Below are 27680 nucleotides of genomic sequence, written 5' to 3'. Positions count from 1 at the left end.
CAGATGCTACCAGATTCAGTGTCTGGTGAGGGCTTGCCCTGTGCTCCAAAGATGTCACTTTCTTGCTTAGTCCTCTCATGCTGGAAGGAAGGAAGAGGCTGGGTGCTTCCTACAACCTCTTTCATAAGGGCCCCACCCTCCTGGCTTAACTACCTTCTAAAGGTCCCACTTCTTAATACTGTCAAGTTTTAACATATGAATTCTGGGGACACTTTCAGACCATAGCAACCAGTATGTATCGTTCTAGGTTTTTCTCTGGAAACGGCTTAGACAGAGTTGGATTTAGGCAGAATTAGAGCTTTACCAAGAGCGTGTGATAATGTGAGGAGGGAAGTAGAGTTGCACACATATGCAAGGAATAATTACGGTGATGGCACGTGAAACTTAAACTAGGCAAGGAGACAAGGGGTATAGGGACAGTGAAAGGGTAGAGAATAAATGGGTTCGTAGTCTCAGTGGGTTCAGATTTTTACAGAAAAAAGTAGGAGTCGGTGATTAGAAAGGAGGTGCTTGAAATTGTGATTAGAGTGGGCTCCTGTAAGGGATAATGATTAGGTCTTCTAGGGCATGATCACAGGGGGTTGGTAGCTGGGAGGACAAAATCATGGGAGGCAAGGAGTCAAGGAACCAAGAATCCAAGGCATTGGAAGAGTTTTCCATGTGTGATACTGAAGTAGAATTGAAGAGTATTTGACAGTAAGCCAAGAGCCAAAATCTTTGAGAACTGAGGGGGAGGAATAATCAGGAGTAGGAGGCTGTAAAAAAGGAGATGCAGTAGATTCTGTAGTCTGATAACATGGGACTCAGAGTTAGGGTCTAGAGTGAGGAGAAAAAGAAAATTGTTAATGAAATGCAAGTGGAATATCTGCCCCACTTCCAGACCCAGTGGTGTGAATGTGTGGAAAACCACTTGGAGACCTACAGGAGATGGGGTTTCTTCAGAATGGAGAGTTTTCAGCAGCACTAAGAAAATAAAGGTTGTGTTCAAGAAGAGATTGAAGATAGAAGGAATTTTGCTTATGACTAGCTGAGAGCTCCAGAGGGCACAGCGTGTTGGGGAGGAGTCAGAGATGGGGGCAGAAAGAGGAATGTACAGAGATTTGGGGGACGAATTAGAGACTGAGACTGGAAGAGACCCAGGTTTCATCTAGTGTGCGACTTGAACAGCAATAAAGGACAAAATGGGATTGGAGCTGAGCCAGAGAGTGGTGGGGACCTGTCAGTGTTGTGGGGGAGCGTCTTGCCAATAGAGTGCAGAGCTGGTAATATGGTACTGGAACAGAAGTGTGTTTAACAAACGAGGTAGTAGTTTTGAGGTTCATGAGCAGAAAAGTAGAATATGAATAGGAATAGGGTCTTTAACTTTTGCTAGAAAATTCTACGTTGGATCATTTACAAATTAATATTCTGTGGAAATTTAGCCTAAGGGGACTCAGCTTATGAAAGAAAAAACTTCTTTAGGAAACGACTTTTATGAGTTTTGCCACATCTAGGCTGATACTATGGTTCCAGGAATTCATATATGCTTTGCCATTGACTTCTTGAGCAAATCTGTAGTTTCACATAATATAATTTATGGATAATTTTGTTTCCCCCTCATTTCCCTTAGGTCCCCTAGAGTCTAAGCTTCACTAATAATATTTAACTTTATTGTGGTTATGACAGGGACTTAGTACTCTGGGCAAACCAATTTAGTGGTCCATGCACCAGCTTTATTTATTTAAAAATACATTTATACTAAATCCCCTGCTTAGCAACAACATTGTGAGTGGAAATTAGATAACTGCCAGTTGTCTAAGTAGTATCAAATTGTTTAAGTCTCTGAACTACTTTCTTATTCTCTCATTTCTTGCATCCTTTCCTTTTCTTCTGACCTTCTGGTAGATTTTCCTCATTGCTACTTTTGAGGCTGTGATGTTCAGTTTCAGTCTTGGTTTGCTTGTTCATTTGTTATGAATTCCCATCATTCTTTCCTGATCAGGATTAATAATTTTGGTACCCCTGTGTTTATATTTTAGTTTGTTTTAATTCAGACCTTAAAATCACATTTTAATACATGGAATCAAGATATTTCCTGTGTTTCAATTCAATTCTAATTTTTATTTGTTTATTTGTTCTTGCAGTTTTCTTGCATACATTCAGAGCTTCTTGACATGAGTTCTTGCTTGCATGCAAAGCTTCCTCAAAGGAGGAATGTATTTAACCTCTCCCCATTTCAAAGTAATCTAAAAATTACTTTTAATCATGACGAGGTAAAAATTATTTCTTAGAGACATTTACTTTAAAAAAAAAAATCTTCATAACAAAATAAAACGAGGCATGGAGCATGGGAGAGCTTATCTATTCCTTCTTGAGGGTCGCTTCACTCTCTTCCAAGCAGGTGGAAACATTGACTACTCCTTCCATAGCTCAGTTGGCCTCCCTCTACTCTACCTTTTTGCTTTGGTTATCTCATTAATTCCTTTCTCTTTTTCTTTTCACTTAATCTTGGATCATGGTACTTCCAAGAGCAGAGTAAAGATGTTAATGAAAAGGAAAAATCTCCCTCCTAATATTTTTCTTTTGGCTTAAAATGTTAAGTTTGGGCCAAAATAAAGGAGGCTGAGCCATGGGCAGTCTTTTTTTTTTTTTTTTTTTTTAAATTCATATTTATACTTTTGTTGGCTGGGCATTTTCCTACAGTTAGGAGAATCAGAAACATATGTGGACAATATTGAAAAATAAGATTAAAAACTGGTATGTAATTGTTCGTACTTGGTTAAGTAATATTTTACTTTTAAGTTTCCATGGTTCAGGGTCTGGTATTTGGGTTCTTAGGCACTGTATTGAAAATGGATCTTTTTCTTAGAAATAAATTCTTAGTAGCTAGGATCATAAGACAAATACATACCTACCAGATTACTTATTTGTTAACCTAAAATGCAAATTGTCATACCGCATAGAATGCTATTGTGTTGGCATAACCACTGCATTCATTCTCTGCCTGAATGGAAGCCGAATTATAAGCAAACACTCATTGGCAAGTCTGGAACTGGTGGAAACATGTTTATGATTCAAATATTTTGGGATTTCCAAAATTTGGTTTTTTAATTGCAAACGTCTTTGAATTAAAAATTTAGCAAGTGTCCATAACATATGTATATATATTTAATCATGTATTACATATACAAATGATATTAAATATGCAATATAAGAAATAATACCCTCCAAAACAGAAATTTTAGAGGAATGGTAAAATAAATATAATTAGTATTTCTAATCTTTTTTTTTTTTCTGTCCTGTACCTGCCCTGAGTTGAGCACATCCAGTTTGGAGATCACTAGCCAATTACTTGTCACAGAGACCAGATAGACTGAAGAGTCCAGTAACCAAGGCAGCCAAACTACAGAGCAGTCCCACGACAGAAAAATAAGACTGTGCTTTTGACTTCATTCTCTGCATGACTTGCAAATCACTGGCCCTCATTCAGTTTCACATTCCTTTTTTGTATAGATGGTGATGATATTGGTTATTAACAGTGGAAGTCTCCACCAGATGACTTTGACATATACCCAAATTCTTCCATAACATGGTTACTTTTATAGTCTAATTCTCACAGGGTACAACTTTTTCTTCACTCTGAGTTTGTGAGGATGCTGCCCACTCACAGCAGCCCACACTGTTGTATCGTCTGTAGTGAAGCTAATCCTCACATAAAGAATTTTATCTGAACAACCAGACTTTATCAAAAGTGAGGTATATGAGGTTGGATTCTAGAACTCTGACCTGTCTCAGCCCTTTCCTCCCTCATTACTTGGCTCCAGTTGCCCTGTTGCATGGTACCCTCATAGTCTACTTCATTGCCTCGTCCTGCCTTTCGTGGACAGAACCAAGGCTCTAGGCCTGTCTCTCCCCACATCCCATTTTTTGGAAACTTTATGGTTCCCCATTCCTTAGCAAAGATACTGTCTCCTTGTAATGCACTCCCATGTTTATTGAAGCTCTGGTTACAATAGCCGGGCTATGGAACCAACCTAAATGTCCATCAGGGGATGACTGGATAAGGAAAATGTGGTATATACACAATGGAATACTACCCAGCCATAAAAAGAATGAAATCTAACACTCACAGCAACATGGATGAGCTTGGAGAAAATTATACTAAGTGAAATAACCCGGGCACAGAAAGAGAAATACCACATGTTCTCACTCATAAGGGGGAGCTGAATTCACAAATAAATAAACAATAGAGAGAGAGAGAGAGAGAGAAACAACAATCACAATAATATGTTGAACTTTTAGAAGGTGAGAACAGAACTGTGGTTACTAGAGGTGGAAAAAGGCAAGGGGGAGAGGTAGGGGGGCTACTCAGAAATTAATCAGAAATGGGTTAACCAACACAAAGAAGTTAGGTATTGTAATGATGGATAAGTTAACTATTCCAATTTGACCACCACACATTGTACACAACTATTGATAATCAACTTTGTACCCCACAACTATGTGTAATAAATTGTCTCTCAATTAAAGAAAAGGGAACCAAAGAAAGAGAAAATTAAAACAATTTGAAAACTGTTGAGTTCCATTGGCAAAGTCATATCAGCAGACATACCACATGGTTAGTTTTACCTAGTCTTTTACACAAGACCCTTCTCCCAATATTCCCAACCTTGGCTCTTGCCTACCATATTTAACTACTTAAATATGCCTGTTCACATCATTTAGCCTCTGCTTGGAAAGTTCTTTCCCACCATTCTTTACCTTTGTGTTCTACATTTAGGTCTCAGCTTAAATATTTCCTTGGAGAATATTTCCTTGAACTTCACCGAACTGCGAACATTTGGGTCTTTTTATCACCCCGTCATCACCTTATTTAAGCACTTGACACACTGAATTGAAATTACATGGACATCTACCTTGTCCTTTATTATTTGTCCTTGAGATAAGGTACTGTGTCTTGTTCACCTGTGTTTCAGCAGCACATTGCTGGGGGAGGAAGGAAGGAAGAGAGGGAGGCAGCTAATTATAAAACGAAAGAAGACTAAAGAGCTATGGTCTTTGTTTCTGCCTTTAAACAGACAAAAGTGAATGTCTGCTGGTAAGGCTTTATAATATGAAGGATAGGAACATAAATTTGAATTTTTATAGTGATGACATAAAATAAAAGCATTTATCTTTGTTGAAAACTATTCGTCTCAATGTTCCTACCTAATTTCCTTCTTATAGTGCTTTTAGGATTTTATATCACTTTGATATGTAAATTTGAGACATATGCATTGCTCTGGGAATATAATATTTCACATTCTACTAATTATAAGATGCCACTAAAAGCAGAAAACCCAATACCTTAAATAAAACCTCACTAAATTTATGTCAATTGTAAGACATTTCACAATTTTAGAATTAAGTTATTAAAAATGTCTGTTTTAGAATTGGAAACTATGGTAATGTTATTAACAGTAAAAGTTAATAATTGTTGAATGGATACAAGATGTCAAGTGCTCTACATACATTATAATATTTAATTCTCAAAACAACCCAAGGTAGTAGGTTCTACTATTATTTTATATTTCATATGTTAAAACTAAAGCACAGAAAGGTCAAGTTCATATTGGTAATAAGCCGTGAAACTAAAATTTGAACTATGCAGTTTTACATTAGAGAAGCATGGTCCAATAGTACTTTTATTTAGTTATAGAAATGTATTCTATATCTGTGCTATTCAGTAGAGTAGCCAGTAGCCACATGTAGTCATTGAACACTTGAAATGTGGCTAATGTAACTGAGGAACTGAATTCTAATTTTATTTTATTACCTTTAATATAAATAGCTGCTAGTAGCTAGTGGATATGGAGTTGAATAGCACAGTTCTAGAGCCCAATTCTAAATCACTGTATTCTACCACCTACTTTTAATTATAGAGAAAGAAGGGCAATGTAAACAGGATATTGGCAAGGCACACACCACTGACAATGTGTTAATTCTTCAGCTAGCTAAATCTAGGTATTCTTTTTGTTTTACTGAAAAAAATTGAAAAGGAGCCACAGAACAAAAACTTTCCTGTTTATCGTTTTATCAAACAATAGAGAGAATCTAGTGTTAATAGAGGAATTTATCACAACTTTCATTCTCAAATAAAACTTTTACCTCCTTCTTAATTTTTGTTCTAATATTTCACTTTCAAAGAATAAGTAGAAATCAGTTTATACTAATCTCCATAAGACTGAAGATTTAAGATAGATTTTCTTCAAATTTAGCTTCTTTATTTTTTATTTCCTAAAGGTTCAAGGAATATCAGTGCCATTCAAGAATAATATATTTCTAAGAAGCTTTTAAAGGCATCATTTATTATTCCAAGTAATAGCTTCATATTAGTCAGAGTTCTCTAGAGAAACAGAACCAACAGGACGTATATATAGAGAGAGTAAAAAGTTTATTATAAGGATTTGGCTCATGTGACTGTGGGGCTAGCAAGTCCAAAATCTGCAGGGTTACCCAGCAGGCTGGAGATCTAGGGAAGGACGAATTGATGCTGCAGTCCAAGTCCAAAAGCAATCTGCTGACAGAATTTCCTCTTCCTCAGGAGAGACCAGTCTTTTTCCATTAAAGCCTTCAACTGATTCATTGAGATCCACCCACATTACGGAGTGTAATCTGCTTTACTCAGAGTCAACTGATTTAAATGTTAATCTCATCTAAAAAAAAAATACTTTCCCAGAAACATCTAGAATAATGTTTGACCAAATATCTGGGCACTGCAACCTAGCCAAGCTGACATGTAAAATTAACCATTACGTAGCTCATCTGACATTTTTGTATGCAGAACAACAAATCACACTGTTCCATGGAGTACACTGGAAAGGAATTCGACTAGTACTAAAGCAAATTGCTTTTATATATCAAACAAAACTGCCATGTTTAATAAATCAAAGGCTAAAGCATTCTAAATTAATGTTACATTGTTTCATGGTATTCTGAAACTCCATGCTTAATTCTAAAACTCTGTAGCATAATTTGATAATATCTAATTACTATCAAATAGTACTTTCTTGTTTTCTCTACATTATAGAGTAAAAGTATAAAGACTACTGTGAATATTATAATTTTCCCCATAGTGAAAATATAACAGTGATTGGTCAAAACTGAATCTACTGTTACCTCCATCAAATAACTACAGAACTGTGTCTAGTATATTTGAAAAAATAAAAAAGAATCATAGCAATAGAGCTGATGGGAAGATATTATGTTACACATGCCATAATTAAATGTGGAACAGTAGCTAATCATGAAAGAACAATTAGAATATTTGTTAATAATCCTCCTCTTTTCATTTCAAATATGAAATTTAAGTGTAAAATTACATTTCTTCATTTATTACAAACTCTTAGTAATTGAAACTATTTAAAATTGAATAACAGTATTTGACTTGGGCTGGTTCATAATTTCACATCAAGAATTTCAACTCAGTACTTTACTAACATATTTTTGACTGAGGCATGAGGTTTTACTTAGAGGGTAGTCCTTGAGAAGAGAATGAGAGACAGATATTTTTGCATTTTTAAAATGTTATTTTCTGTAGTAGACATTACTGTACTTTCCTCACAAATGATGTCAATGTTGCTGTCTTTCAAGTTTGAATGGGAAGATGAATCACAAAGAAAGAAAAAAAAAAAAAAGCTGCCCTGTCCATGTTTTTCAAACATGATGGCCATAACTTAATTTAGAATTTATTGGTATTTGCCCATTTGTGTAGAACCCTTGTCTACCTGAAGTTTTCACCAAGGTGCTCCATTCCTGGTTGTTATATACCAGGATGTCTACATGTAGCTGTTGTGAAAGATGAAATTTTTTGTTGTATTTGGAGTAGAAACCGCTGGGTGCAGCCTTTATTTTAGTAGTTTGCAAAAGAGAAAGCTGGACTCAAACTGCCTGTACATTTCTAACTAAGAAGAGAAGCTTTGCTATATGACGTGTTTAATTAACACATGCTGGGAAGATTATTCCTAGAGTAATGGGTTAATACTCACAAGCTGGTGGTTTCATTTACAGCCTAGGTGAACAAAATTCTCCCATAACAAGCCTGTTTAATCATCTTTGTGGTGTCTGGAGCCCTCCGCCTCTTGGTTAAAAGCTACAGTCCTGGCATATTGAACAAATCTTATAGTTTCAGGTGAATAACGCTGAGAGTCCCTTGCCCCTTCTCAGTAAATATTAAACAGAGAGGCTATCATCCAAGATAATAATAAAAGGAGTGCGTATAAACTAAAAGAACCTTAACTAAGGCCTTTACCACCATCCCTTCCCCCAGTCTCCTAGCAGCCCTGCTCTTTTTCACTCTTCCTTCCATTTCTGGAATGAGTAATACTCAGCACAGTTTACGGAGGATGCAAAGCACTTATGTCAACGAGATTTTTTTCTGTTGAGTGTGTATGTGTATGCACCTGCGTGTATTTATACACAAGTATATATACGTATATTTTCGAGAATATGAAATAATATTCTAATCTTCCTTTGTCTGGTGACTCTAAATCAACTCCATACAATATCTATACAGTCCAACTATTCCATGTCACGTAGTAAGCCCAGTTTTACCGCTCCAGTGTGTCATTATTAGTGACACTGATCTTTAATGCTTTCTAAAATTTGTTAATGGCTCATATTAAATAGTTCAAGAATATGAATGTGACATTTGTAATTTCCTGAGCTGCACTGCTATTTAAAAATTCTTAAACTTTATTCTTACTCTAAGATGTGATGATATACATAAAATGTTTTCCAGATTGACTTTCTGATAGTAGACACTCAAAACAGTCAGTGCTCATAACTTATGTCCCTTCATTGACTTTCATTTGATCTGAACTTTGATGCTAAGCATGTTCCACATTTCTCTAATCGGCCTCCAAAGAGACATACAACCCTCTGGATTCTTTATGATTTATATTTTTAAACAAAGTTTTCATTTCAAGAAAATTCAGTTCATCTTCCAGCTTTTAAATGCTAATAAAAATTATTGGTTTATAGAGTGTTAGAACCAAAAAAACTCCAGAAACTCCCTAATTACAGACTCCTTGTTTTATAGAAGAGACATTGTTAGTTTTTTGAAGAGTTTTCCCATGTTGACTAGTATGTTTCTTCAGATGTATCACTAATAGTTATTCAGATTTGTTTCCGCAAATGTATGAATAGTCCACAGTGAATAAGAATGCTGCAAAGTGATCCTGGATAATTTTGATGTTTACTGCTATGTTTTATGAATGTGTGTTTTAAATCCGCTCATGTGCACCTAATAGCTTCTGAATGATTTTCTAGAGGATATTTTATGGTAACCAAACATTCATGCAAACGTGAATATTTTGTGGAATTCTTTTTAACCTCACTGAAACTCTCTTGTTAAAAAGAGCTGGAGAGGGCTGGCTGGTTAGCTCACTTGGGAGAGTGTGGTGCTGATAACACCAAAGTCAAGGGTTCAGATTCCCCTACCGGCCAGCTGCAAAAGAAACAACAACAACAACAACAACAAAAGAGCTGGAGAATAATTAAGATCTTTGGCAGAATGGTGCTTTTAATTTTTCTCTCAGAAGCTAGCTTCTGGCTATAGGGTTCTACTCCAACAAACATAAAAAGGAATATGAAACTGCCTTCTCTTTTGTTGACATTCGAAGGGATATGGAGCACTGTGCGCAATACACAGAAGTAAAGAAGGAAGTGCTTCGCTTCTAGAGAAGCAGCCTGTTTCTAGTTCCTACTAGAAATCTTCAATAAAACTTTACCATATTGCTTTACAGAGCACGATTCCTGTTAGATGTAGAACTGTTTTGACAGCCATCATTTCTTTGCCTTTCTCAGGCTGCGCTCCTGCACCTCCCATCTTTCAGGTTCCTCCTCTTGTCACGCTGAGTAATGAACCTCTCTGCTCTTCTCCTTTCTCCGTAAGATTTCCAGTGCTTTTCTGGAAATGTAGGGTTATGTTTTACAGCAACGGTTTCTGCCAATTCTCTGGCTCCCCACCTCATGCATGGCCCCTTCCCAAAGCCCACACCCACTATGCACGTCCCTCCTACCTCATACAGACGGGGAAAGTTGAGTGTAGAAAGGGTGAGTGAAGGAGCCAAATAATGGAGCATGATCTGAAAGCCACATGATCTGACTACAGCTCTAGGGCTCCCTAGGTTACCTTAACGACATCAACAATAACCATTTGTTTAGCACATTCTAGTTGACACAGACACTTCCTGTACCTTAACTCATTTGCAGAAGCAGATGTGGACACATGGAGAAGTGACTTACCTAAGGCTATGCCTGTAACTTTGTTGTCACCTGGATATACCCTTTCCTTTAAGATTTCATTTATATAAAATTGATTTCAGCTCCTAGAAGTCCAGTAGTCTCTCAAGGATTTCTTTTAATTACGAGGGGTTCACAATCTCATGGTCACCTCTTTCTGCAGCTGAGCCTTAGATTTCAGCTGAATCTCATCTTCTAGTCTAGGACTATACATCTCTCAGTTTCAGTGCAACCCAGATATGAAAAATGGTCCTTATTTTTAACTTTTTTTAAAAACTAAAGCCAACTACTCTAGAATTGAAGGAAGATTTCTAGAAAATTTTCAACACTGACATGATTTTTGCTAGAACCGGCATACTGTTTTGGCTTTAAAAAATAATTTTTGCATCCAGAGTAAGTAATGGATTCAGTATTAGAATTTCTACTTCAAATCTTATGTTCTTATTATGACAAAATACTGTTTTACAAAATCATTTGTTATTTAGCTTTGGTAATGCGAGATTTTTTTTAATTTAAAGGAAGAATGTTTGGCATATTGTAATTGATTGATGTATCTATTCAGAAAATTTTAACCGTAGAAGAATTTAGAAGAATTTAAGACATCAGCGGTTTTCAAACTTTTCGGCCTCGGGGGACTCTTTTGCACTCTTACAAATCACTGAAGAGCCCAAGGAGCTTTTGCTTATATGAGTTACATCTATTGGTTTTTACCATAATAAAAACTGAGATTGAGAACTTCCAAAAATATTTATTTAAAAATAATGACAAACCGATTACATGTTAATATAAATAAGATATTTTATTAATTTAAAAATATTCTACGAAATAAAAAATGAATAGTGAGAAGAGTAGCATTATTTGTCATTTTTGTTAATCTCTTTAACGTCTACCTTAATAGAAGATAACTGGATTTCTCATTGCTCTTTGTTTTTTCTGTTGAAGTATATGAAGAAACTTCAGCCTCATAAAGGTATATGTAGTTGGAAAAGGGAGATGTATTTGAGTCACGTTTTCAGATACTTGTGAATACTCTTTTTTGATACTGCACCAAAAGTTGGCAAGTGGTGGCTTCTTAGAGATTCTTACTTGTTACTGTTAGATAAGAACAGGTAACAACCGATAGGTTGGAAAATGTGCTAAGTCTGGCAAAATTCTAATAACCCTATTGAACTCTGTTATCTTTTATGTTTAGTTTCTATGTGCTAGGCACTGTTTTAAGTACTACACATATACAAACTTACTTAATCCTCATGGTAAATGAATGAGAATGTTGCTATTATTACCCCGATTTTATGTAAATAAGGAAACTGAGGCACAGAAATCCTTTTGAATTGAATTTGCCATTCTAGTACTCAGCTGCATGTTTTATAGGATAATAATTTCAAAGTAAAATAAAACTAACGAAAAGGATATGTAATAGAATTACAGAGTTATTCGTAAGTATATCATATTGAACACTAATAATATATTGGTAAACTACAAAGGGAAATAACATAATTCTCCTTTAGAAAGTAAAATCGCTTATTATTTCCTTAGTATTCCCATGCCTATTTTGTCATGAATGACCTACTTTTGTTAACTTGTGATTCTAATATATTTTTTTCTGAGTATGGCACATAAAACTACATTAATACTGCTTCTGCATATAATTTTTAGCTCATCATTGTACTTTTACATGCACTTTCACTTATATTATTATAAAATACCACTAAGCCAATTTTGAGAATCTATGTCTTAGATCCTAGTAGAAAGACAGCTAAAACAACACTTTAATTTTCAGGATTGCAAAAGCTCAAGAACATGGGGGTGACAGTTTTGGATGTTACAACAAATTTTGAGAGGAGGTGGCAGGCAAGGGATAAGATGAGGATACATGATTCCTCTTCTTGGTACAGCACACTGGGCAACAGGCACTAGGAGAAGCAGCACTGTAAAGGACAACTTTTATTGCAGAATGGTTCTTCCTGGAAGCTTCCTAGGACAGTCAGCTGAGAAACCTGTGGTCAATGCTATCCAGGTTTATATATGCAATATTTGTGTAATATTTTGGAAACTTACCTGTTATGATATGAATAAAGAATAAGAAAATAATCCCTAGCTGGGATTTGTCCATCAAATTTTCCCTCTAATAGATGAAATAAGCATTGTTTAATAATATTAAAGCATTCCAAAGGGAATTTGGGGGAACAAGTTTATCTTCACTTCTAAAATATATCAAGATACCTATATTAAATTAGTACAGGAAGGTTTAACTCAGGCAATAAATCAGTTGGTGTTTGTTTATAGGTAATTATAACTCAGCATAACATAAAGGTTCCTACAGATTCAACTCTGTGGCTTATAACAAAATACCTGGAACTCGGTAATTTGTAAGAAAACGAAATTTATTGCTTACAGTTTTGGAGGCTAGGAAATCCAAAGTCCAGGGAACATATCTAGTGAGGGTCTTCTTTGGTGGTGGCTTTACAGCAAGGCAGGGGTCTCACATGGCAGAAAAAGGCAGAGCAGAGAGAGAGAGAGACTTTCATGCCCCTGGCCACAATTATTAATCTATTCACTGCAGCATGGTCCTACAATCTAATCACCCCTCCAAGGCCCCACCTTTCAATTACCATAATAGGATTTCCTATCCTCAACAGTTACAGTGGGAATAAACTTTCTAATATATGAACTTTAAGGGATACAATTCAATCAATCCATGGTAAACACCTATCCTACTTTTTTACAGACTGTCTCCATTCAGAATAGTTTTTGTTTTATAAAAATAAAGCTGTATAAATAGCACATCACTTTCTGTAGAGATATGTGAATTATTTTTTTGCATTCCTCCATAGACATTTAAAGGAACTGACACAGGAGTCGAGTAAAAGAGGGAAAAAAAGCAACTCCATAGGCTAAACTTTAGTTTGACAATTGGAAATTCCAATCTGATGACCAGGAGAAAGATACACAAGATACGACTTCACTAGTCCCAAGCATTGGTATGTTTTGCTTTGCTTTGATTTGGTTGCAACACTTGCACACAGTAAAGCAGGAGGAGGAGGAAGACATGGAGTTGAAGAGGTGATGGACAGGGAGGGCAAAAGAAAAGAGGAGATGTAGTAACAATTCCTTACAACTAGTATTCGTATGAAGTGTTACAATTTACAATACATTTTATGTATTTTATTTTATTTAATCCTACCTCCTCCCTCCAAAAAAAGAAACACAACAATCCTGTGGAGGTGGTGTGTTGCTATTATGAACATCTCCTTTACAAATGAAGAGACTAAGGTTCAGGTTAAGTGGCTTGATCAAGGTTACACAGCCTGTAAGGAGCAGGATTCATATCCAGACATTTGATTTCTAATATCGTGAGCTTTTCTCAATACCACCAGGTAGGCTGGATTGTTTCCACAATACTTGCAAGAAGAAATCCTGTGATGTCAAGCCATTAGAGAGAATGTCCACAGAAAAATTAAGGCCTTTACCAATCCCTCTACCAACCTGATTTCTAATAATTATAAAATACTCGTTGACCCACATGCCACCCAGGAAATGGGAGGTTGCCCTCCGCTGAGACATTGAGCTGTGGATCCAACACTTACCACCAGGGGCAAACATTTTGCAGAAAATAAAGAAAAGAGTTGCCAGAAACTATGTGAGATAAAAACTGGGAGGTTTCCAGTTGGTGTCCTTTCCAGTGAACTCTCTCCTGAGGGAAATAATCTGTGCAATGATTATATTTCACTTCACTAGTAATTCGGGGATATCTTTTCTGGAAAAAAAAAAAAAAAAGTATGATCTTTATTATCATAGAGTACTGATCGTCTGCTTTTCATATTCAGGGATGACCAAAAAGAGGAAATTCTGTTACCTGCAGCAAGAGGGATATAGGGTAACTGGGATATAGATGTTCTGACAGTGAGGCAGGGTGGGGAGAATTTCATCCCTGGAGTGCTTTGTCAGTAGGTTTTATCTATTAGATCTTTCAGAGTATATTTATTTTTCTTTATTTCCAGTTTTAAAAATTATTATTATTATTACTACAGAATATTTCAAACATATTAAAAAGTCTTGAAAATGATAGAGCAAATACCTAACCTTTCTACATAAGGGAGAATATTAAATACAAATAATTATTATATAAAATTAAGGCAGCTATAACCATGCTATTGTACATGTGATAGAGAAAGAAACATGATCTATAATAAGTTTGGGGCAAAGGACGCTTTTTAGCTCTCTAGTTTTTTCACTCTCACTTAAAGCTACTTACAACACTTCAGAACATAAAATATCAATTCCATATCCTTATCTGCTAGCTCTGATTGCTTAATAATACTGGCATTTTAATAATAAATTCTGAGCTATTCCAAATATTTCAATATCTGTATTCAAGACAGAGTCAATAATAATCACTGTTAGAATTTAGAAGAGACACTAATAAAAGGGCAAAATCACAGAGAGATTAGAAGTTTGTAAATTAATCTTTTAGGGAAAATAATCTAATACCTATTAATTGGTGCCCATATCCTATTTCTAATGATACCTACATAAAATTGCATGTTGCAGCCTTGAGAATCTATCTGGTCATTCCAATTAATGCAGTTTTTACTCAATAATCCTCTTTATTTTTAACTGAAACTGCTTTGTAAAATAGATGCATAAAGTCCTTTTAAAAAAATACAACAAACGTTTAGTAAACCCAGCTGTCTTGATGAATATGCAAGTATATTCTCTTCTCAGCTTTCTCTAAATCATAAAAATTATTCTCTACTTTTGATAATATATCACAATATTTCCCATAGAGTTAATTATTATAAACTCTCACTATCATTTATGTTCACCCTCAGTACAGTGCCTGGTGTATTGTGGGTACTTAATGAATATAGTTTCTATTAAATTGAATTTGTGGGATTTTTTTTTTCTGGGGACCCCCTCATTTTCTCTATTAAGCCATCTTGAGTTTCAGTATGCTTTTACACAGCTTTCAGCTAAGATACTGATGTGTTCCACATGAATGTGACATGAAATATTTTTGCCAATGGGTGGCTAATTTCAGATGTAAAGATACTCAGTTATTTGACAGATATTTCCTAACCCTGGCTAAGAGGAAGTAGTTCTGCTCAAGAATGAAAGCACGTTACCACTTTTTGGGGGGCTAATTTCTAGAGAAGCCACCTTGTGAACATAAATGTCAAGCAAGCTCTATAATTTTTCTTTCTTCAAATTCAGATCTACAAAGAAAGTGTTGGACTTCTTGAATATGACAGACTCTAGGGGAATAACTAAATGTTAATGAACCAATTTATATAAAGGAAAGTGAGAGATCATATTTTCAAAATAATTGAAAGGATCTTAAATTTTTCTTAGGAAATCTATATCTTACTTTGACTATTCTAACTAATATCACTTGGATATTAGTTAAGAATAATTTCCTTAACACATACTGTCTCCATGGCAAAGTTGGTAGCATCAGGCATGGTTTAATATTTAAGTTATTCCCTGGTATACACTTCTAAATGCATTTTCCGTTTAGAGGACATCAAAACTTGTACATATCTAAATAATTGATTTAATGTTGTTCTATGGTCATATTGAAAATAGCAAGAAAACTGTAAATTTTATTTTGACACTATGGTTACTCTTTGCTCTATGGAATATGTGTGTCCTTGAAATAGTCTCTGTAAATTAAATACCTTTACATGTACCCTGGAGTTCCCTCTTAAATTTTATTCTGTAAGTAATTTTACAAATGAGGAATCCATTAATCATATGAGTACTCACTTTGGTAGATGTTTGGTAGTCTGTAATTTATATATTAAATCTTTTTTTTAAAGTATGGGTCTTCAAAGGAACAAGCCCCCAAAAAGGAAAGAGAACATGGAAAAAAAAAAAAAAAGGAGTCAGGGAGAAGAGCCTGTATTGGGGAAGAAACTTACTTTTGGATGGAAATGATTTCCAGAAAGAAATCACTTAACATGTAATTTGCAGTCATCTTTCCAAAAAGACCAGGAAAATTGTAATCATTGTAGAAAAAGCTTTGATGTCAAATATTAACATATTGTGGGTGAGCAAGGCAATCGAAAGGACAAACAGCAGCTTCTGATGACCAGGAAAGATTGTCCACAGTCAGGAATTTTAAAAATCACTTGACAAGTTATTCTCATTTGCTTGTTTAGCAAAAAGGGGCATTGTCTCTGGCTTTGAACAAGTAAATATAGAATTTATTTAGTTCATTCTGTCCCCTTTCTTCTAGTCTTAAGGTAGTTTCCTGAGTAGATGTCCCTACTAGGAAGAATGTTCCTTGATGAGCTGAATGAGTGTTTTCATTCATTTGGCATTTATATTTCATCCTTTATTTTTCATTTTAAATTAATTAATTGCCTTGATAAAACTAGTCCCATATTAGTCTGAGTAGATAAGAGAGGTTTTTTTGAGGCCCAATCATCTAAATTTATTTATATATAAGTTTATATAACAGAAATTAAAAGCTTCTCATCTCCCACAGTTATTATCTTCCTGGAAATAATTATGTTTAACAGTTTGGTGTATATCTTTACATTTTTTTCTTTCTTTTTTTTCTCTCTCTGAACACACACACACACTCTAATCCATTCATTCATTCATTCAACAAATATTTATTGATGTCCTTTTATTAGCTAGGTATTGTTCTAGGTAGTGTGGATATAGTGGTGATCAAAGTCCCTGACCTCATGGAACTTACATATTTTTAATTATAAAAATGTAATAATATAGTAGACACTCTGCCATAGCCAGATGTTCTTTCACTCAACAATACACTGTAAACATTTCTCCACGTTAGCACTTATAGCCCCACCTTATTCTTTTTTTTCCTTCCATCTATACATCTTGAAACAGTCTATACTCACCATCTATACTTCTTTAGTTTCCATTCACATCTCAGCTCCCTAAAATCTAGGTTAGTTCCCACACCATTCTACTTAAATATAGTTTAAAAGGTCGTACATGCTTATTGCTAGTTCCCCATGGATGCTTTCAGTTCTCACCTTTCCTGGCTTCGCTACAGTATGTGATGCAGTTCACGCTCTAAAACTCTCCTCCATGTCTCCTGCTCGCAGTAGCTGTTTCATCTCAGACTCTTTTACTGGCACTTCTTCCTTTTCTTCTGAACGATGGTATTTCCTGGGCTCCATCTGTGGCCCTCTCCATTCTGTCTTCGGATGGTGTCGTGCACTCCCGTGAATTCATCTATCACCTAAAAGCTAATGAGTCTCAAATCTTTATTTTTTTATTAAATGATCTGTATTTTTATTGTTACATTGTTTTCCACTATTTTCATTAAGAAATACCTATCATTTCAACTTTAATGCAGGTGAAAACAGGGTGAGATAATTTGGGAAGCATAACATTTTAAAAATATAAAATTTATTGTGTATATTTAAGGTATATAATATGATATTATGGGATATATAGAGATAATAAAATGGTTTCTATAATGAAGCAAAATAACATACCCATTATCTCACATAGTTAATCTTTGTGTGTGTGTGTAACAAGAGCATCAAATTTTTCTTTTGCTTCGCCCTGTAAATCTCCAAGTAGATATCTTACAGGTACCTCTACCTAAATGCAGGGCAGTATTCACCACCTTCCCATTCATTTCTGTTTCTCTTCCTGAATTTCTTCATATAGTGTGAAGAATCTCCTTTCACCCAGCCACCCCAACCAGACACTTTGGAGTCATTTTTAACGTTTCCATCTCCCATGTTTTCCACATAGTCTGTAACCCTATCAAATGTTCCTCTTTATGATCTCTAATCTTTCCCTTTTCTCATCCCCACTCTCCCCAATCTCAAGTTTTCACTATTGTGTATCTCTTAGGTTAGGAAAAATCTCCTTGCCTATATCTTGTTCCAGCCCATCCGTTCTTCACACTACAACCAGAGTGATTTTTCTAATGCAAAATTTTTATTGTGTTATTCTCTTTTCAAAAGTACTTCTGTGACTTCCTACAACTTCACATCAAGTACAACAACCTTAGTGCAGCTGTCTGCTGTAATACAGCTCTGTCATTTGGCATCTACTAGCTCTGTACTCTGATCTCCCATCAAGATATGTCTGAATCTCTGCTCTCATGAACTATTGTTGATCCATAGAGATTTTTATATCTTAAATAAATATTAAATAAATATCTTAAATAGAAGTTAAAGGAGCTGACAAAAACACAGAGAGCCAAACTGTCTCCTGCTTTTTTGCATTTGAATATTCTGTTCCTCTTACTATTAAAACACTGTCTTTGCCTTCCCTTCAACTCTTCACCTGGATGGCTCATCCACTGGCAAGAATCGCCTCAGATTGACATTCCGTTGTGACTGTGCTTTTGTCTGTCATTCCAGCTGTTTTTAATAACTGCCTTTGTTCCACATTCACCCCATACTCCTATGAATGCACTAAAACTCACATCAAAAACGGCCCCATCTGAGAGGTTCCCTGGCCCTGCTATGAGCACTCATAAATTACCTCTGTTGTAGCAGAGGTACGTTGTACCTCTTACTCCTGTCGTAATCGTCCTCTAATTGCTTTCTCTCTCTCCCACTAGACTGAGTTTCTTGAGAGCAGGAACCATCTTATTCATTTTTGTGACCCCCAAAACTAGATAATGTCTGGCACATAGTAGGTGAATGAGTGTTAAATGAATAATTCATTCACAAGATGAAAAATTAGGCACAGGCTTGTGTGACATCCCTCCCCCACCCCTCCACTTTCCTCCAGAAGACATAATTAACTGAAAGATGAAATTAAGGCCTATAAATAGAATTACAGACTTTGCACCAAAAGAGTCTTTTGGATGGAAGTGATAAACAAACACCTTTAAGAATATGTAAAATTAGTTATATTTTTTTTAACATAAATATCTGAGTGATATTTGATTTGTAAACTACAGTCTTTTGTCCCTGTTTTCTTCCCTTTAAAATATCAATTTCTACTTCACTATTGGCTTATTTTGTACTCTTTAATCATCCTGGACTTTAGAAAATATTCAGATTCATATTTTATCCCACTTATAGGGATACATTAAATATGTAATTTTATTAAAATAAGAATGTGTTAGACATTCTTAGACAAAAAATAATTCATAAACTATAATATTCAGCACCTAGTAATACAAATTAATATTAAAAATTTACAAAACTCTTCACATATTCTAATGCCAAGCTTAAAGGTTCACTTAACATTTTTTTTAAGTTGGCCAGAAAGTCAGAATAACAGCTACTTCTTTTAACAGATTTGGCATCAACTCTAAGTTTACTATTGTTCGTATGGAATTCTCTTCTCAGATGATGACAAAAGCATTCACTAAATTTCAAAACTATTTTGTTTGTTTTTTAGCCCAGACAATGCAAGCATTTAGAATATATTATGTGAAAAACATATTTTAAAAATTAATTTTCTATTATGCAAAAAAAGAAGTTAAATATATATTAATGTATTATGGAAACTTCTTTATCAAATTACCTGTAAATAATATTACACACTTGGCTTTGTAAAGCTGTTCTGAGGTTATAGAGAGGCCTTTATTGAAATATTGAGCTGTAGTCTTTGCCCCATGGATTTCCTTAGAAAGAACCTTAGAGGTCATCTAGCACTTTTTTTCGAATTCAGGAATCTCTTTTACAGAATCCTTGACAGATGATCATCTATTTTACTTTTCGTTTATTTCTTTTCTTTTTTAGAATTTTCTTTTTTGCATTGATTTGAAATCTTCTTCCTTCTTACTCATTAGGCCTAATTCTATAATTTGGAATAAAACAAAGATGAGTTGGACCATTCATCAAGTTATAAAAGCTATAAATCTAGAAATCATTCTTAATTATTTCCTTTTCCTCTTCCCCATCAGTCACTCACTGATTTAGTCCTATTAGTTCTAATTTCAAAGTCTATGTTTGATCTACCCACTTCTTTCCATTGTTACTACCACTAGATGGTAGTCCACGCCATCATCATCTTTGACCTAGACTACTGTAACAGTCCTTGTCTGGGTTTCATTTCTCAACTCTCTACTTTCTACACCAGGAGTCTCCACATTGGAGTACATACACCCTAAGGCAACACAAGATGATTCACTGGAATACAAGATGAAATACCAGAAATTCCACTTAGATTTATTTTTATCTCATCCTATTTAATCTCTCTTTTGTGTATATTTTATAATGTTATAAATTAGTACAATAGTGTATGTGTATAGTTCATAAATAAATCAATATATATATGTTGTGAATACATGCTCAAATATTGAATACTTCTTTCTAGATACAGTATGTCCTGATTAGCAGAGAGTAGGATTATTACTTCTCAGAATTTGCACACTGCCTTTATATAATGTAAGATTTTATTAGCCTTTTAGCTCTCATTTTTCTATTTTTCTTTTTATCAAATTCAGTCTGATGTCCAGTTTCTCAGATCATTGATCATTTACATGTCCTTATATAACTAACAGGTAGACAATTTTTTTAACTGAAATGCCTTCCATTTATCCCAGTTTGATTGTCTTGCACATTTTTAGAAAATTTTTGACACAATCTCATAGAAAAATTCCACGTACAGCACGAATAACATTTTTTCGTGAATCATTTGAAGTTAATCACCAACATGATGCCACATCACCCTCAACACTTTACTGTGTATTTCCTACAAACAAGGATATTCTCCTGTTTAGCAACAAAACAACCATCAAAGTCAGGAAATTAACATTGTTATTCCTATTAATGCTTAGACCCCATTTATGTTTTGCCAGTTCTCCAAGTATGTGTTTTATTGTAACCATTCAAATTCAGAATCACATGTTGCATTTAATTGTCATGTCTCTTTAGTCACTTTCAAACTGGAGGAGCTCTTCAGTTCTTTGACCTACATAATCTTGACACTTTGGAAGATTTTAGACCAGTTATTTCGTAAAATATCCCTCAATTTGTGTTAGCCTGATATTTACTCAGGATGAAATTCAGGTTATGCGTCCTTAGCTGTGACATAACAGAAACAACACTGTGTTCTCATTTCATCCTATCTGGTACAATATCATCCTACATGATTTTGATTTGTCCCATAACTGATGAGGTTAACTTTGATCACTAGCTTAAAATGGTGCTTTTAGGCTTGTCCCTGTACAGCTACTCTTTTCCCTATATAATTAACAAGTGTTTTATGGGGAGGTATTTTGAGACTGTGAAAAATCTCATATCATATCAAACATATTTATTATTTACTTATTTAGTTATACCATTATGAACTCATGGCCTCCTACTTTATTTAGTGAATGTAATTTGTTATTATCACTATTTATATTGATGCTCAAAATGTCCCAGATTTGGCCACTTAGAGCCACTTCAGTCAGGCTTCTTCATCCTTTTGACATATCCCTTCTATCTTTGAGCCCTTCCTTTCTTTCTATCTACATTTAGTCGTCTTTGCTTCAACAGCATTTCAGGTCATTTAGATTACTTTGAATCTTGATTCTGCCACTTATAATATTAACTTCTCATCCCAAATAATAAGCATCTCTTCTATTTCTTTATTCAAGTCATGGATCAATGAGTTGAGACCAAAGAAAGGGTCCTGATGTGCTGTTCTGGAGACTACCTTCCAGATCAAGGGTCCTCAATGAATTACTTAGGATTTTGTAGTATGTTTTGAATGCTATCTGACTGATCTTCAAGCCACTTGCTACTTCCAAGTCAAAGTCACTACCAAGCCAAAGACCAGCATGCTCTTGGCATTTCAGCCATCTCCTTCCTGAAATAAAATAATTTGTTAGCATTCTTAATGGGGAGAAGAGACGAACAGAACCAACACCTCTGTTCTCCACACTGATTTACAGGCAGTCTCCATCCCCACTTGATCCCAGGGCTTAGGGAATATGTACCTTCTATTCACCCCCATTGCTAGTAGGATTTTTACTTACTTACAGCCAACTTGGTGATATCAAAGATTGATGGGTAGGGGAACAATTTAGTTTCTGCTACACATTACCTGCACAATAATGATATTGAGCAAATTAATAAATAATTAAAGATAATTTAAATAAATTAATGCAAACTTTAAATGGGTCTAGTTGTTCAACTGTTTGTGAGTACACCATGGAAGAGTCTACAAAGCCAAAAATCTGAATTCCAGTATAGAACTTACAGCTGTAAAACTTGGGCAACCAATCAAGTTATTCTGTGTTTATTTGTTTTGGGGTTTTTTTTTGTTAATTAAAACACCCCTTGCTGCTCCACAGAGTTGTGGAAGCTACAGAAGAACAGGTAAATGAAAATTTTCTGTATTGTATTGTTATTAAAGTGTAAGATCATTATTCTTATCCCAAATTACAGTGCTATCATACAGTTGATTTTCCATTATTTTATGAGAAAAGAATCATGGACAGATTTTTCGAATGCTGTCATTCCTAAGCTATTTGCATAATGCTGATCTTTTTTTAAAAAAGAAAATGAAGCTAACTTAGCAGGACTTTTCTTTTTGACCCTGACTAATTTGTTCTTTTTGAAATATTAAATAATCATCTATTTAAAAAAAATCATTTTCCGATTTTTCTGGGATCACATAAGCCTTGCTATCCGGTTTACAAATCCTTCCTTTCTTTAATTAGAAAGTTAGAACAGATTTTCTTCTCAAGACTTCTGGCATCTCTCCTCTGCTCCTTGATTTCATGAAAATTGCTAATACTAACTCTTAAAAAGAATAGAGAATTAGACAGCCCCTGCTGTTCAGTAGTCAGTTTCACAGCCTGATGGGGCAGTTTGAGAGAGTTTGGGGAGAATACCACAACTTCTCTATATTTCTATTTTCAATATATATAAAAATGAATCCAAAGAATCTGACTTCTCACTGTTGTAGTGAGGGCTAAATACAATAATGCTTATGAAGGAAAGTCTAAAAAATTATAAAACTTTATACTATGTAAAGATATGTTAGTGACACAAAATTAAAAACTCAGATAACAATAGTAAAAGCTATCATATATTAAATGTTCTCTCCTTACTAGACTCTGTGTTCTCTCCTGATGCACACCACAACCCAGTATGTATTACTGCTCCTCCTTTATAGATGAAGAGACTGAGAATCCGAGGGATTAAATACTGCCCAAAGTCATTCTGGCAATAAGCAGTGGAGCAAATTTAAATCCAGGTCTATCTGATTCCAAAGCCTATATCCTTAATCCACACTTCACATTTCACCCTAAATTTCCTCCCATTTAGCCCCAGTGGCTGGAATTCATTTAAGCAGGATCTGCCCTGAGAATCTCTCACCTGCTATGAGCTGCTGGCCAACATTTATGCTGTTGGTTCTGAATTTTCCAATAAAATAACTACTCTACTTTCTGGAGAATACAGAAACCACATAGTTGATTAATAGCTCTGAACTCTTATTTATCAGCTAACGCTACACCATCTTCTGAAAGCAGCAGACCTCTTTTTTCCTTCTTTTTTCTGCAAACATGTCCTGTATTTCACATTTTTTATAAGCCTCAGTTCCTTTTGCCTTCTCACCCCCTAGGTAACAAGACCAATTTAGTTAGAAAGGCTTGACTTGGTTCACCTTTCAATGAATTGAATAGGCATATTACTGGCCAAGTACATTTTCTGAATAAGATAATTATTTAGTTAATAACTCGTCCCCGTGAATCCTTCCCCAAATATTGACCCATGCAAATTTCTTCTTTTTTAATTTCTGTCAAGTTTACTTGATAAGTGTTACCAATTTGTCGTGGACTTATGCAAAATTAGTAGTTTCACAAGTGAATGTTTTGGATCCTGAACTGGATCAAAAATTATCAAGGACAGCAACACTGCCTTCTGAATTTGTGCTTATTAATGCTTATGAAAATGCTTATTTCTTTGGGAGTTTATTACATTTTAAATGACCACAACTGTGATTATTGTGAAATTTTGACAGCTAAATCATCAGTAGAGTAGACAGAGCTCATAGGAATGCTGCTTTGCAATAGGGACCAGATATCACTACAGCTCCTACAAAACCATCGGGGTGTGACTGACAGTTGCAATACACTATTATTTGAACACTTAAAAATAATCTACTCACTGGAGGTACATATAACATATTGGCCTTTTAGGTTCAATCACTGTGGAAAATAGTTTTGTTTTTGACCTCATTATTTCGCAATTTGATTCCAAGAATATCTTCATATTTACCCTATATTTTCTGCAACCTTTATTTTCTTAGAATTTCTGTATTTTCTATTTTAAAAGTCTTTTTGTACTTATATAGTAACTACAGAATTAATCACTTTTAAAATGTCACGAACAGGCACATCTTGACCTAACTGAAAATTCATACAATTATGTGGGGATAATTACTCCTGGAAAAAAGCCTTTGGCAAAATATCTTTGGAAAAAGAAAAATGCCAGAAATCAACATTCACTTAATTTTAACATATAGAGAGGAATACCATGTTTTCTTAGACTATATTATAATTGATCCTAACAAAAAAAAGAGACAGACTGTAGGAAACATATGTAAGGACTCATTTCCTGCTGAGAAAAATGCAATCCTTAGCACTAGCTAAAACATTTACTCCAAAATAGTTTTTCAATAATAATGTACTGTGTAGTCAGAGATCTTTTCTTTCTCTTTTCAGAGATCTAACAGGTTGCGGACTAAGTATGAAATATATTGTTTGACAGTCGGTCAGTAGATTTTTATATAATTTTTGCATGTATTTTTAGTACTTCAGAATTAATTTGAAATAAATGATCTCAGAAAATGATTTAGTAGCTAATTGGAGGTCCTCATGTTAAAAACAACTAATAATATTCTGATTCTGCATATTCTTCCTCTTATCTTGTTGGTTACCTGTCATATAATTAAAGATTAAAGTTTATTAAAATTAATTCTGTTATAAGAACTATAAAAAAACTTTGGGAGAGGTGGTGAAATCTTAGTTTCAAAAGTACTGATTTAGATTCAAATGTATTTCACATATTAAATTTGAAGCTAATTAAGGTAAGACTTTTAAGAGTGGAAATGCTGAATTGGTCATATATTATTTGGGATAAAGTTTATCTTCACAGAAATATTATTTAATATAGGAATATCATTGTTTTATGTAGAATATCTCTTTAATCCTGCCCTGACAAAATTTTTACTCTCTTTTCAAGGTATCAGATACACACCGGACTTCAACATTCTATCATAAGACCTACCCAACCCAACTGTTTACCTCTGGATAATGCAACCCTACCTCAGAAGCTGAAGGAGGTTGGATATTCAACACATATGGTTGGCAAATGGCACTTGGGTTTTTACAGAAAAGAATGCATGCCCACCAAGAGAGGATTTGATACCTTTTTTGGTTCCCTTTTGGGAAGTGGTGATTACTATACACACTATAAATGTGACAGTCCTGGGATGTGTGGCTATGACTTGTATGAAAATGATAATGCTGCCTGGGACTACGACAACGGCATATACTCTACACAGATGTACACTCAGAGAGTGCAGCAAATCTTAGCTTCCCATAACCCCACAAAGCCTATATTTTTATATATTGCGTACCAAGCTGTTCACTCACCATTGCAAGCCCCTGGCAGGTATTTTGAACACTACCGATCCATTGTCAACATAAACAGGCGGAGGTATGCGGCCATGCTTTCCTGCTTAGATGAAGCAATCAACAATGTGACCCTGGCTTTAAAGACCTATGGTTTCTATAACAACAGCATTATCATTTACTCTTCAGATAATGGCGGCCAGCCCACGGCAGGAGGAAGTAACTGGCCTCTCAGAGGTAGCAAAGGAACATATTGGGAAGGAGGGATCCGGGCTGTTGGCTTTGTACATAGCCCACTCCTGAAAAACAAGGGAACAGTGTGTAAGGAACTTGTGCACATCACTGACTGGTACCCCACTCTGATTTCACTGGCTGAAGGACAGATTGATGAGGACATTCAACTGGATGGCTATGACATCTGGGAGACCATAAGTGAAGGCCTTCGTTCACCCCGAGTGGATATTTTGCACAACATTGACCCCATTTACATCAAGGCAAAAAATGGCTCCTGGGCAGCAGGCTATGGGATTTGGAACACTGCAATCCAGTCAGCCATCAGGGTGCGGCACTGGAAACTACTCACAGGAAATCCTGGCTACAGTGACTGGGTTCCCCCTCAGTCTTTCAGCAACCTGGGACCAAACCGGTGGCACAATGAGCGGATTACTTTGTCAACTGGCAAAAGTATATGGCTTTTCAATATCACAGCTGACCCATATGAGAGGGTGGACCTTTCCAACAGGTATCCTGGAATTGTGAAGAAGCTCCTGCGGAGGCTCTCACAGTTCAACAAAACCGCAGTGCCTGTCAGGTACCCCCCCAAAGACCCCAGAAGTAACCCTCAGCTCAATGGAGGAGTCTGGGGACCTTGGTATAAAGAGGAAAACAAGAAAAAGAAGCCAAGCAAAAATAAGGCTGAGAAAAAGCAAAAGAAAAATAAGATGAAGAAGAAACAGCACAGAACAGGTTCATTTCCAAATTGCCATTCAGGTGTTACTCGTGGATAAGTACTAATGTTTCCTGTTTGGTTAAACTTAAATCAGTTATTATGTTTCACCTGTTTTGTAGGTAAACCAGCAAATTTGGATCAATAATATCACTGCCGTAAGCATCAGGCTTGTTTTATATGTGGTGGCACTCCAGAGATACCTGCCACCTGGCCACAACATGGAAAACTCTTCCACTTGGTGCCCAAAGGGCTACTCTTGCAAGCCACACTTCGAGGAGAATGGAGATGTTTATTTCTCTCGCTCCTTTATAAAAGGTGGTCAGTCATGAGTTCAACTGCTGTGCTTCAGTCAGTTGACCAAACTCTATGCTTTAAGCTACAGGAAGGGACTATCACCTGCAATAGATGAGCATGCCACTTGACGGAAGTTACAGGGTAGCACGATTCAAGCTACTTTTGATAAAAGATAGTCAAAGGTTGTGTCACCTCAAAGGCCTTGAAAAATATATTTTCTTCATGGATTTTTGTATCTCCATCATATGACACTTGGGTTTTTTAATTAATTCTATTTTATGTATCATTTTTTTCCTGTGAAAATAAGCTGTTTTTCTCACATGCAAACAGCTTGCACCTCACTTTATCATGCACGAGAGAATGGCAAATAAGAATGTTCGAGCACACTGCCAAAAATGAATGTAACTATTTTCTAAACACTTTAATAGGGTAACGTTTCAGTGTAAAGTACATAATTTATTTTTACAGAAAAAATATTATTTTGTTTTCATCAAAAGTTATGCAAATGACTTGACTATTTTATTTTTATTTTGTGCATACCATTAGAAGAATTTTATTTCATTTCTTCAAGATTACTAGGCACTGTAATACTATAAATTACTGTAATACTGTGTGAATTCATAGAATATAAAAAGAAAATGA

The 27680-nt window shown here is 35.2% G+C and overlaps 1 protein-coding gene across 1 annotated transcript in view; it reads left to right on the top strand.

The window, feature by feature from the left end:
- Positions 1-26802, top strand: part of ARSJ (arylsulfatase family member J) — an 87178-nt gene extending 60376 nt beyond the window's left edge. Inside the window, exon 2 of the mRNA XM_063108713.1 lies at positions 25404-26802. Coding sequence (XP_062964783.1) covers positions 25404-26802 — 1399 coding nt within the window. The remainder of the gene's footprint in view (positions 1-25403) is intronic.
- The last annotated feature ends 878 nt before the right edge of the window (positions 26803-27680 follow it).

The sequence above is a fragment of the Cynocephalus volans genome, chromosome 9 (assembly GCF_027409185.1).
Source record: "Cynocephalus volans isolate mCynVol1 chromosome 9, mCynVol1.pri, whole genome shotgun sequence".
Classification (NCBI taxonomy): domain Eukaryota; kingdom Metazoa; phylum Chordata; class Mammalia; order Dermoptera; family Cynocephalidae; genus Cynocephalus; species Cynocephalus volans.
This window is presented reverse-complemented; position numbering and strand designations above follow the sequence as displayed.